This window comes from Leiobunum rupestre, chromosome 2 (assembly GCF_980474605.1).
Source record: "Leiobunum rupestre chromosome 2, qqLeiRupe1.1.hap1, whole genome shotgun sequence".
Classification (NCBI taxonomy): Eukaryota; Metazoa; Arthropoda; class Arachnida; order Opiliones; family Sclerosomatidae; genus Leiobunum; species Leiobunum rupestre.
The window spans coordinates 61,979,113-61,992,893 of record NC_143385.1 but is presented as its reverse complement, the minus strand read 5'-3'; the positions used below and the strand labels follow the sequence as shown (position 1 = coordinate 61,992,893).

The following is a 13,781-nucleotide window of genomic DNA, read 5'->3' as shown; positions in this document are numbered from 1 at the left end:
TTTTTTCCCAAACACAAGAGCTCGTCTCGAACTCATTCCTCTCCATAAACATTAGTGCTTTGTATCGGGCTCATACTTATTTCTGTTACTAACAAGGGCTCGTATCAGTCAAGTTAATAAGAATTTGCATAACTCGCGGTTCTCATTCCAGTCTCTTAATATCTCTTTTAATTCTTATGATTTATTTATCAATATGAAAAATAGGAAGTCAAACGAAACCGCCGGGCGACCAGGCTTGGTACTCTTTTCACTACAACAATCTTCGAAAATACCAGAAGGTATACTACTTTGGACCAATCAGAAAACGACTGGGCTAAGTCACGTTATCCGAAATAGCCAATAGGCGCTTAAATAAATCATCCTCCTAGGAAATCGCCAAGAAGATATATTTCCGAGAGCCAGGACCCGCAAGTTTTTTGTTTATATAGTGCTTGTGGAAATAATGGAAAGTTTTCACCTGTAAACAGAACGTCGTGTTTTTGCCAAGCCTTATTAAGTCGAAAAAGCTAACGGGTTAAAATATAACGCCATGGGGAACGCTTGTGGCTTGTAAAGGTAAAAAGTGTCAATTTTTTTTTAACAAGCACTATATAAATAGTGACTTGCAGGTCCTGGCTCTCAGAAATATTCCGAAATATTCCTTCTAGGTGATTTCCTGGGAGGATGATTTATTGAAGCGTCTTTTACGTAAACTCCGAATTAACCCTGTAGGCCAGAGCTCTCTTCACACGGCCAACTGTGCTCACGCGCTGTTCGAGCTTTAGCTATAAAATGTCACGCCAAACTATAGCGCAAACAGCACGTAATCAAAGTTGGTCGTATCGGAGAGAACAAAAGTGGTACGGTTACGGCACGTGTTGCTATGCGCCGCAGCACTCCCTAGTGGCCAAGGGAAACATAATCGTGGAAAAACGGCCACATAAGCGTCTCTTAAAAATTAGAAGGTCTCATATCGGGCTCGTTACAAAAATATGCTATCAGTTGGACTTTATAATATTACTCTGCTCAGGCTCACAGCAATTTACTATATTTGAATGGTCTCATCTCGAGATCACAAAAATGCGCTATATTAAAATGGTCTCATCTCGGTCTCACATTAAATGAACAAAACGTTTTGGTCTCTTCTCGGGCTCGAATCATTTTCTTAATAAAGCTTGGGCTCAGTCTCAAATCGAGCTCGGGCTCTTAGTGTGAGACGAGCCCGTTCAGCTTTGGTTACAGTCTCTGATTGACTGCCCATCGCACATTGGATGACAGTTAAAACATTATAATTTTCATCAATAGGCCTTTCCATCAATTTTTTCTACGTGCTTTCACTGTTTTTTCTACGTCACCCACCACCAATTTCGCTCAAACCAAACAAAAAGTTGGCTGTACTTTTTGCATTTTCCGGTAAAAATTTCCCCAAACATTTTACGCGGAGCTCGGGTTAGGCTTAGTGACTTCGGAATTCAAACTGATTTTAATTTATTTTTGATACTAATTGAATGAATTATTATTGCAATACTTATATCAACTCTGTGAAAGTATTGTTAATATATTTATTAGCTAATATTTTATGATAAACAACAATTAATCTTAACCCGATACACTACTGTGGCTGTCAATGAAATGTTAAGCCTTAGTTCACAAGACTATAAACATAATTGTTAAACATCATCGAAACCATGTAAATTTTTTCGTTATTTTAAATATTTAAATCCCCTCCTATTATGACTAGTGAAGTAAACGAAATATTTTATACTTTAAACATTTGATAAAACAAATTTATTAAAATTACTGGGATTAATTTTAATCCGCCCTGTTTTGTAAATAATATATATAACGTTGATCTAAAATATATCCTTGCAAAAACAGTTTTCCTTCCCCGTAACGAACATTAGGAAAGGTCTATTTAAAAATATGCATTGCGGAGCGCCTCGCTCGCTCATACTACGCCACTGAAAACAGTGCCCTACTAGTGCCCTACTCAAATTTTAAGGCTGGTTACGGCGCTGGCGCGAAGGCTAACCTCAAATGTACCGTTATGTGCACGTGTGAAGAAAATTGTGATAGTTAAGAAGATTTCACATTCTATGTCTTAGCCGTAGAATATGTTCAAGTAATGCAGTTTACTTAATGCAAAATAATTATTTCAATATTTTCATATTTCTGTTTTATAATTATAAATTTATAATAATTGTAATTTGTTTATTTAAAAAATCATATTGTTTTATAATAATCAGCTAGGCTAATACCCAAGGCATCACTTTAGGCCTAAGTCATCGAGCGACTTTTAATTCCTTGAAATCAGGTGGCCTGGTTACAAAGCGTAGGAGGGTGGTGGAAAGCCCTTCATGCCACGCGAGCCAACAGCGCCCTACACTCACTATTACCGTTAACCTCGACAAGTTTTCATGGAAGGGGAAACCGAAGAACTCGGTGGGAAAACCCCTTTAACCAGTGGGGAGAGAACTTGCCAACTCAACGCGGAAGGAGTTGTTCCGAGTTTTCACCCAGTGCCACAAGTTGGGATGAAACCCGGCTCCTCTTGCTGCCAGGCGAAAGCGCTAACCACTCCGCCACCCCACCTTTACGTAATAAACGTAGACAATTTCAGTTGAATTTGAAAATTTTCTATTTATTGGGTAGACATATTACTCAAATATTAAAAAAAACCTAGAAATTTAAGAAGAAAGTAAAGTAAAAAATATCTCGATGTGGTTCCATATCAGGTTTTAAGAGAGTATAGTTCAAGGCACGTGTATATCAATTTTCAGGGCTGTACACCGATAGGCCTTTCCATAAAATATTTCTACGTGCTTTCACTGTTTTGCCTACGTCACACACCACCAATTTCGCTAAAACTAAACAATATGTTGGCTGTACTTTTTGCATTTTCCGGTAAGATTTCCCCAAACATTTTACACGGAGTTCGTGTTAGGCTTAGTGACATCGGAGTTCTAACTAATTTTAATTAAATGAAGTATTATTGCAATACCCATATCAACTATGTGAAAGTATTGTTAATACTTATATATTTATTAGCTAGTATTTTATGATAAACTACAATCTTTACCTGATACACTAGCTACTGTGACTGTCAATGAAATGTTATGCCTTAGTTCACTAATTTTAATTAAATGAAGTATTATTGCAATACCCATATCAAGTATGTGAAAGTATTGTTAATACTTAGATATTTATTAGCTAGTATTTTATGATAAACTACAATCTTTACCTGATACACTAGCTACTGTGACTGTCAATGAAATGTTATGCCTTAGTTCACCAATTTTAATTAAATGAAGTATTATTGCAATACCCATATCAACTATGTGAAAGTATTGTTAATACTTAGATATTTATTAGCTAGTATTTTATGATAAACTACAATCTTTACCTGATACACTAGCTACTGTGACTGTCAATGAAATGTTATGCCTTAGTTCACGACTCAGGAGGCTATAAACTGTTTAACATTATCAAAACCGTACTACATTTTTCGTTATTTTAAATAATTAAATCCTCTTCTCTTATGACTAGTTAAGTAAACGATATAATTTTATACTTTAAACATTTGATATAACAAATTTAACAATATTACTTGGATTAATTTTAATCCGCCGTGTTTTGTAAATACTTACACTCGGTAGCAGATGACATACCGAGCTCAAGAGTCGAGCGAGGGTTAAAAAAAGGAGTAATATGTATAACGTTGATCTAAATCATCCTTGCAAAAACAGATTTCCTTCCCTCTCTTACCGTAACGAACATTTTATAGAAAGGTCTATTTAACAATTTATCACCATGCGCTCGCACTATTAAGGAATACAATTAGTTTTTAAAAAATCACTTGTATTAAACTATGATTTAAACTATGGTTTGTGTGGTTTAAACCAGCCAATTCTGAGACACAAAAACTTCAGGATCTTTTTACGCGAAAATCGTTCGTTAGTTTCAGTTCGTGGAAAAATTTCACACTGATGTTTAGCGCCATCTATATTGGTACACCAAATTACATATAAAAAATTAAAAAAACTTCTGGGTACCATTATTCGCGACCGAAACGAGTCTAGGTGGCGTAAAATTGTAAAATAATTACCCAAAATTGGTAATGGCCAAAACAAGATTTCACGGACATTTAAGTACACACAATCCCCCCCCCCCACCCCGATGTTCTAACTAAATTTTAACCATTAAATTTCAATTTGAACAAATTTTGAAATAAATTCAAATTAATAAACTCAAGAGGAATTTTATCGGAAATGAATTTTTCGAGTTCCCTGGTTTTGGAAATAAGATAGAGTTAGATGGTGCCTGTATCAATAGTTCTTTTTATAAAATAGCCTTGGCCATCTTGTTGAAATATTGCCCCCCCCCCCACCCCCCCCCGCTTCAGCTGTGGACCCGTTTTCTCTCCCACTAAAGAGTTAATGAACTCATTCTTAGGCATTGGCTGAACCACGGCCAACTTTGATCACGCGCTGTTCGCGCTACAGCGGCCAACACATTCGTCAAAATTCCGCGAGCAAGGATTTTCCCCCTATAAACTGTACTATAACGTGTAGGAGTTCAGCACCACGCTCGGTTGTTATATTGGCTTCAATGTAAAAACTATTCTAAAAAAAAATAATCCGCTAGGGGCGCTCACGTCATACACATCTTTTGCTCATAAGTTAACACAGAAACGTCAACGAATGAGATGGCGCCTGTAGCGCGAGAGATCAAAGTTGGCCGTGGCTGAACTATTCCAGGGCAACATTTCAACAAGTTGGGCAAGCGTAAAGACATTTTATAAAATCAACAATTGGTACGAAATTAAATTATGACAAATGTGCGTACGCGGGTTATGAGGTCCCGAGAATTTTTCGCTTGTCCGAGGACCAAAAGTGTAAACTTTTTACCCTAAGACGTTATATTCGCCTGTTCTCGGGGTAAGATTTACCCTGTCCCGAATTTTGTTCGCTGGTTCCAGAGCTTTAAGGTTACACTTTTTACTCCTCCTCCTCGAAAGGAGTAATCTAGCTTTGTCGTCTGCTTAAATTTCGTTTCACGAAAACATGACGGGCAAGCTTTTTATAAATAACCTTTAACCTTTAACTACTCCCTTCTTACTCCAACTCGTTTTTTTCGTCAAGACCGAATTGGAGTTAAATGACGTCATAGGGCTACACTTTTTTAACCTGCTCAAAAAACCCAGAACAGGTGAAAAAAAATCTACCTATCATTTATGAATATTTAGGTACATTTTTCCCTAGTCAAATTAACTAGTGAGCCCCCAGGTTTTTTAGTAGTTAGGGCATTTATTTTAGTAGTCAAATGCCGTGACTAGTGCCTTATGTCCAACCCTGGTTGACGGCTGAGTGCGACGACTCGAAATTTCAGAATTTGTCTCTCGAAACCATGACTCCCGAACGCGCCTATTTCATTCTAGCGGTAATAGTGAGTGCAGGGAGCTGTTGGCTCGCGTGGCATGCCGGGCTTGCGACCACCCTCCTACGCGTTGTAACCCGGCCACCCGAATTAATGGCTTTAAAAGTCGCTTGATGACTTAGGTGCCCAGGGTGACCAGGGAAAAGCTTTGGAAATTTTACAGAAAAAATAGGAATTTTAGGGACGAATTATAGGAAACTATAAGGCTAAATATAGGAAAATAATTAGGTAATTATTGAATATCGGTGTACTTTGACTCGAATCACCTGGAATATTGATAATTTTTTGTACACTGCTTTCTTGCATTATTGGATCACTTAGCGGATTTAAAAGTCGCTTGATGACTTAGGTGCCCAGGGTGACTAGGGAAAAGCTTTGGAAATTTTACAGAAAAAATAGGAATTTTAGGGACGAATTATAGGAAAATAATAAGGTAATTATTGAATATCGGTATACTTTGACTCAAATAACTTAGAATATTGATAATTCTTTGTACACTGCTTTCTTGCATTATTGGATCACTTAGCGAATTTAAAAGTCGCTTGATGACTTAGGCCTATGGTGGTGCCTTGGGTATTAGCCTAGCTGATTATTAAAAAAAATGAAAATAATATTTACAAAAGCCCGTACATTTCAAGATATTGTTCGAAAGTGGCAAGGGGTTTCACTAGATGTTCTATGACACGTACAAAAAAGTACTTTCTTTTCAAAAGACTTTGAAATTATAGGAAAATGGGTGGACAATAAAGGAAATTATAGGAAGGCATTAAAAACATAGGAAAATAAAGAAAGTCTGGTCACCCAGGTGGTGACTCGGGTATTAGCCCAAAGAGTATGGAGGTAATAGAGATAAAACAACCGGGAGAGGTCCGCAACGAAGGGGGTTGACAATGGGAGAAAACCTCTGGAAACCGAGCTTCAAAATAGCTACCGCAGCGCCATTTCGGGATGCAGACCTCTCCCGGTTGTTTTATCTCTATTACCTCCATACTCTTTGATTAGCCTAGCCTAGCTATTCCCAATTCAATGGTGGTAACTTACAGTGCTCCTTGTCCTTGACGTCATCGCAGGAAGCGATGGTGGCGGTGACGGACGTCTTTTCGTCCTTCTCGTCCTTTTCGTCCTGCTCTTCCTCCTCGTTCTCCTCCTCGATCATGTCCGAAGTGGGCGCCGAGATCCGCGAGTTGAGTCGGGAAGGAGGTTTCCGCCACGAGTGGCGCATGAAGACCCCGGAGCTGCCGCTGGACTTGGAGTGCAGGCTGTCGAAGGACTGCACCGCTTCGTTCATGCCGCGCATCTGGCTGGCGGCGCGCTCGGAGAAGTCGGAGCTCATCGAGAACGTCCACGGGTTGTCGTGGCTCTCCATGTCGTGGCACGGCAGGGGACTCGACGGGTCGTGCGACATTTGACGGGTTAGCGACACCATCCGAGGTTTCTTCGCTAGCTTCATTTCCTGCGTTAAACCAAGACGGCATACGTCAGAACTAGCCAATTTTGGTCTCTTAGAAGGATTTTTGGACCCTTATTTTATATTATGACACCTAGGAGCAAAAAACGCAAGGAGAACGCGGCTAGCCTTTAAACACGCTAACGAAGGGTTGTGTACAAATTTCATTGGACGAGCGTCACGAGCCTTTACGCTGAACGGTTTACGGGCGGGGGGAAGACAATTTCCGAATTTCCCCCTTCCGACGGCAGCAGGTGCTAAAGCGTCTAGCCAATGAAAAATGTACGCGAGAAAATCCACGACTTTGCGTTCTCCTTGTGTGGGGTGTTGTGTTTGTTGCTCCTAGATGACACTAGTTATATTTTAATCAAAATTAAAATTTTCTGAAAGGATTTTGAGGAATTCAAAAATTAATTATCATACATTAGTTTACTTAAAATTGATGGGGAAATTTTTGATAGGTTTCCGGCGGTTGGCCCCCTCCTTGATAGGTTTCAAGATAGGCCATAGCATACCTTGCCAACTTTCTAGCTATGGTGGATTAACCAATGAGTAGGCTACGGCCGGGCGCTTACAAAAAGGTTCGGGCCCACCCGAGACGAGGCCTAACCGAAGTCAGGTTACATAAAAAATCTCGAGCCTACGGGCCCTAGAGGTAATTAATCTCCCACTGGCCACGGATAATCTGTAGCAGGGCCGTGTTATTTATTAGGCAATGTAAGTTGGTTTCCTTACAGTTTTTTAGGGAAAATATAAAATGCTACTTTGGGGCCCGGTTAGAAGACCGACTAGAGCCCGAAAAAAAAACTAACGCAACCCTGATATGTAGCCATTGCAACTGATATCGTTGTTACGTTTAGTCGCTTGTGTCTAGCAGTGGTGGCTTAACCAATAGGCTGAGTAGGCTTAAGCCAAGGGGCCCGAACTAGCCAAAAGGTAGGGGGCCAAGACGAAGTTCCAATAATTCTCAAACCTTAGAGGCCCGGAACTTACCAAAAGGTAAGGCGGCCCGAGACGAAGTCCCAATAATTCTCAAACCTTAGAGGCCCGGAACTTACCAAAAGTTAAGGGTGCCCGAGACGAAGTCCCAATAATTCTCAAACCTTAGAGGCCCGGAACTTACCAAAAGGTAAGGCGTCCCGAGACGAAGTCCTAATAATTCTCAAACCTTAGAGGCCCGGAACTTACCAAAAGGTAAGGCGTCCCGAGACGAAGTCCCAATAATTATCAAACCTTAGAGGCCCGGAACTTACCAAAAGGTAAGACGACCCGAGAAGAAGTCCCAATAATTCTCAAACCTTAGAGGCCCGGAACTTACCAAAAGTTAAGGGTGCCCGAGACGAAGTCCCAATAATTCTCAAACCTTAGAGGCCCGGAACTTACCAAAAGTTAAGGGTGCCCGAGACGAAGTCCCAATAATTCTCAAACCTTAGAGGCCCGGAACTTACCAAAAGTTAAGGGTGCCCGAGACGAAGTCCCAATAATTCTCAAACCTTAGAGGCCCGGAACTTACCAAAAGGTAAGGCGACCCGAGACGAAGTCCCAATAATTCTCAAACCTTAGAGGCCCGGAACTTACCAAAAGTTAAGGGTGCCCGAGACGAAGTCCCAATAATTCTCAAACCTTAGAGGCCCGGAACTTACCAAAAGTTAAGGGTGCCCGAGACGAAGTCCCAATAATTCTCAAACCTTAGAGGCCCGGAACTTACCAAAAGTTAAGGGTGCCCGAGACGAAGTCCCAATAATTCTCAAACCTTAGAGGCCCGGAACTTACCAAAAGGTAAGACGACCCGAGAAGAAGTCCCAATAATTCTCAAACCTTAGAGGCCCGGAACTTACCAAAAGGTAAGGCGTCCCGAGACGAAGTCCTAATAATTCTCAAACCTTAGAGGCCCGGAACTTACCAAAAGGTAAGGCGTCCCGAGACGAAGTCCCAATAATTATCAAACCTTAGAGGCCCGGAACTTACCAAAAGGTAAGACGACCCGAGAAGAAGTCCCAATAATTCTCAAACCTTAGAGGCCCGGAACTTACCAAAAGGTAAGGCGTCCCGAGACGAAGTCCCAATAATTATCAAACCTTAGAGGCCCGGAACTTACCAAAAGGTAAGACGACCCGAGAAGAAGTCCCAATAATTCTCAAACCTTAGAGGCCCGGAACTTACCAAAAGTTAAGGGTGCCCAAGACGAAGTCCCAATAATTCTCAAACCTTAGAGGCCCGGAACTTACCAAAAGTTAAGGGTGCCCGAGACGAAGTCCCAATAATTCTCAAACCTTAGAGGCCCGGAACTTACCAAAAGTTAAGGGTGCCCGAGACGAAGTCCCAATAATTCTCAAACCTTAGAGGCCCGGAACTTACCAAAAGGTAAGGCGACCCGAGACGAAGTCCCAATAATTCTCAAACCTTAGAGGCCCGGAACTTACCAAAAGTTAAGGGTGCCCGAGACGAAGTCCCAATAATTCTCAAACCTTAGAGGCCCGGAACTTACCAAAAGTTAAGGGTGCCCGAGACGAAGTCCCAATAATTCTCAAACCTTAGAGGCCCGGAACTTACCAAAAGTTAAGGGTGCCCGAGACGAAGTCCCAATAATTCTCAAACCTTAGAGGCCCGGAACTTACCAAAAGGTAAGGCGACCCGAGACGAAGTCCCAATAATTCTCAAACCTTAGAGGCCCGGAACTTACCAAAAGTTAAGGGTGCCCGAGACGAAGTCCCAATAATTCTCAAACCTTAGAGGCCCGGAACTTACCAAAAGTTAAGGGTGCCCGAGACGAAGTCCCAATAATTCTCAAACCTTAGAGGCCCGGAACTTACCAAAAGGTAAGGCGTCCCGAGACGAAGTCCTAATAATTCTCAAACCTTAGAGGCCCGGAACTTACCAAAAGGTAAGGCGTCCCGAGACGAAGTCCCAATAATTATCAAACCTTAGAGGCCCGGAACTTACCAAAAGGTAAGACGACCCGAGAAGAAGTCCCAATAATTCTCAAACCTTAGAGGCCCGGAACTTACCAAAAGGTAAGACGACCCGAGAAGAAGTCCCAATAATTCTCAAACCTTAGAGGCCCGGAACTTACCAAAAGTTAAGGGTGCCCGAGACGAAGTCCCAATAATTCTCAAACCTTAGAGGCCCGGAACTTACCAAAAGGTAAGGCGACCCGAGACGAAGTCCCAATAATTCTCAAACCTTAGAGGCCCGGAACTTACCAAAAGTTAAGGGTGCCCGAGACGAAGTCCCAATAATTCTCAAACCTTAGAGGCCCGGAACTTACCAAAAGTTAAGGGTGCCCGAGACGAAGTCCCAATAATTCTCAAACCTTAGAGGCCCGGAACTTACCAAAAGTTAAGGGTGCCCGAGACGAAGTCCCAATAATTCTCAAACCTTAGAGGCCCGGAACTTACCAAAAGGTAAGACGACCCGAGAAGAAGTCCCAATAATTCTCAAACCTTAGAGGCCCGGAACTTACCAAAAGTTAAGGGTGCCCGAGACGAAGTCCCAATAATTCTCAAACCTTAGAGGCCCGGAACTTACCAAAAGTTAAGGGTGCCCGAGACGAAGTCCCAATAATTCTCAAACCTTAGAGGCCCGGAACTTACCAAAAGTTAAGGGTGCCCGAGACGAAGTCCCAATAATTCTCAAACCTTAGAGGCCCGGAACTTACCAAAAGGTAAGGCGACCCGAGACGAAGTCCCAATAATTCTCAAACCTTAGAGGCCCGGAACTTACCAAAAGTTAAGGGTGCCCGAGACGAAGTCCCAATAATTCTCAAACCTTAGAGGCCCGGAACTTACCAAAAGTTAAGGGTGCCCGAGACGAAGTCCCAATAATTCTCAAACCTTAGAGGCCCGGAACTTACCAAAAGTTAAGGGTGCCCTAGACGAAGTCCCAATAATTCTCAAACCTTAGAGGCCCGGAACTTACCAAAAGGTAAGGCGACCCGAGACGAAGTCCCAATAATTCTCAAACCTTAGAGGCCCGGAACTTACCAAAAGTTAAGGGTGCCCGAGACGAAGTCCCAATAATTCTCAAACCTTAGAGGCCCGGAACTTACCAAAAGTTAAGGGTGCCCGAGACGAAGTCCCAATAATTCTCAAACCTTAGAGGCCCGGAACTTACCAAAAGGTAAGGCGACCCGAGACGAAGTCCCAATAATTCTCAAACCTTAGAGGCCCGGAACTTACCAAAAGTTAAGGGTGCCCGAGACGAAGTCCCAATAATTCTCAAACCTTAGAGGCCCGGAACTTACCAAAAGTTAAGGGTGCCCGAGACGAAGTCCCAATAATTCTCAAACCTTAGAGGCCCGGAACTTACCAAAAGGTAAGGCGACCCGAGACGAAGTCCCAATAATTCTCAAACCTTAGAGGCCCGGAACTTACCAAAAGTTAAGGGTGCCCGAGACGAAGTCCCAATAATTCTCAAACCTTAGAGGCCCGGAACTTACCAAAAGTTAAGGGTGCCCGAGACGAAGTCCCAATAATTCTCAAACCTTAGAGGCCCGGAACTTACCAAAAGGTAAGGCGTCCCGAGACGAAGTCCTAATAATTCTCAAACCTTAGAGGCCCGGAACTTACCAAAAGGTAAGGCGTCCCGAGACGAAGTCCCAATAATTATCAAACCTTAGAGGCCCGGAACTTACCAAAAGGTAAGGCGACCCGAGACGAAGTCCCAATAATTCTCAAACCTTAGAGGCCCGGAACTTACCAAAAGTTAAGGGTGCCCGAGACGAAGTCCCAATAATTCTCAAACCTTAGAGGCCCGGAACTTACCAAAAGTTAAGGGTGCCCGAGACGAAGTCCCAATAATTCTCAAACCTTAGAGGCCCGGAACTTACCAAAAGGTAAGGCGACCCGAGACGAAGTCCCAATAATTCTCAAACCTTAGAGGCCCGGAACTTACCAAAAGTTAAGGGTGCCCGAGACGAAGTCCCAATAATTCTCAAACCTTAGAGGCCCGGAACTTACCAAAAGTTAAGGGTGCCCGAGACGAAGTCCCAATAATTCTCAAACCTTAGAGGCCCGGAACTTACCAAAAGGTAAGGCGTCCCGAGACGAAGTCCTAATAATTCTCAAACCTTAGAGGCCCGGAACTTACCAAAAGGTAAGGCGTCCCGAGACGAAGTCCCAATAATTATCAAACCTTAGAGGCCCGGAACTTACCAAAAGTTAAGGGTGCCCGAGACGAAGTCCCAATAATTCTCAAACCTTAGAGGCCCGGAACTTACCAAAAGTTAAGGGTGCCCTAGACGAAGTCCCAATAATTCTCAAACCTTAGAGGCCCGGAACTTACCAAAAGGTAAGGCGTCCCGAGACGAAGTCCTAATAATTCTCAAACCTTAGAGGCCCGGAACTTACCAAAAGGTAAGGCGTCCCGAGACGAAGTCCCAATAATTATCAAACCTTAGAGGCCCGGAACTTACCAAAAGTTAAGGGTGCCCGAGACGAAGTCCCAATAATTCTCAAACCTTAGAGGCCCGGAACTTACCAAAAGTTAAGGGTGCCCTAGACGAAGTCCCAATAATTCTCAAACCTTAGAGGCCCGGAACTTACCAAAAGGTAAGGCGACCCGAGACGAAGTCCCAATAATTCTCAAACCTTAGAGGCCCGGAACTTACCAAAAGTTAAGGGTGCCCGAGACGAAGTCCCAATAATTCTCAAACCTTAGAGGCCCGGAACTTACCAAAAGTTAAGGCGACCCGAGACGAAGTCCCAATAATTCTCAAACCTTAGAGGCCCGGAACTTACCAAAAGGTAAGGCGACCCGAGACGAAGTCCCAATAATTCTCAAACCTTAGAGGCCCGGAACTTACCAAAAGTTAAGGGTGCCCGAGACGAAGTCCCAATAATTCTCAAACCTTAGAGGCCCGGAACTTACCAAAAGGTAAGGCGACCCGAGACGAAGTCCCAATAATTCTCAAACCTTAGAGGCCCGGAACTTACCAAAAGGTAAGGCGACCCGAGACGAAGTCCCAATAATTCTCAAACCTTAGAGGCCCGGAACTTACCAAAAGTTAAGGGTGCCCGAGACGAAGTCCCAATAATTCTCAAACCTTAGAGGCCCGGAACTTACCAAAAGGTAAGGCGACCCGAGACGAAGTCCCAATAATTCTCAAACCTTAGAGGCCCGGAACTTACCAAAAGGTAAGGCGACCCGAGACGAAGTCCCAATAATTCTCAAACCTTAGAGGCCCGGAACTTACCAAAAGTTAAGGGTGCCCGAGACGAAGTCCCAATAATTCTCAAACCTTAGAGGCCCGGAACTTACCAAAAGGTAAGGCGACCCGAGACGAAGTCCCAATAATTCTCAAACCTTAGAGGCCCGGAACTTACCAAAAGGTAAGGCGACCCGAGACGAAGTCCCAATAATTCTCAAACCTTAGAGGCCCGGAACTTACCAAAAGTTAAGGGTGCCCGAGACGAAGTCCCAATAATTCTCAAACCTTAGAGGCCCGGAACTTACCAAAAGTTAAGGGTGCCCGAGACGAAGTCCCAATAATTCTCAAACCTTAGAGGCCCGGAACTTACCAAAAGGTAAGGCGACCCGAGACGAAGTCCCAATAATTCTCAAACCTTAGAGGCCCGGAACTTACCAAAAGTTAAGGGTGCCCGAGACGAAGTCCCAATAATTCTCAAACCTTAGAGGCCCGGAACTTACCAAAAGTTAAGGGTGCCCGAGACGAAGTCCCAATAATTCTCAAACCTTAGAGGCCCGGAACTTACCAAAAGGTAAGGCGTCCCGAGACGAAGTCCTAATAATTCTCAAACCTTAGAGGCCCGGAACTTACCAAAAGGTAAGGCGTCCCGAGACGAAGTCCCAATAATTATCAAACCTTAGAGGCCCGGAACTTACCAAAAGGTAAGGCGACCCGAGACGAAGTCCCAATAATTCTCAAACCTTAGAGGCCCGGAACTTACCAAAAGTTAAG

General features: G+C 43.1%; 1 protein-coding gene across 1 annotated transcript in view; it reads right to left on the bottom strand.

Moving 5' to 3' along the window:
- The window catches only part of LOC149958636 (ATP-binding cassette sub-family C member 9-like), a 72,601-nt gene that overhangs the window by 17,833 nt on the left and 40,987 nt on the right, over positions 1-13,781 (bottom strand). Inside the window, exon 17 of the mRNA XM_090165979.1 lies at positions 6,457-6,868. Coding sequence (XP_090022105.1) covers positions 6,457-6,868 — 412 coding nt within the window. The remainder of the gene's footprint in view (positions 1-6,456; positions 6,869-13,781) is intronic.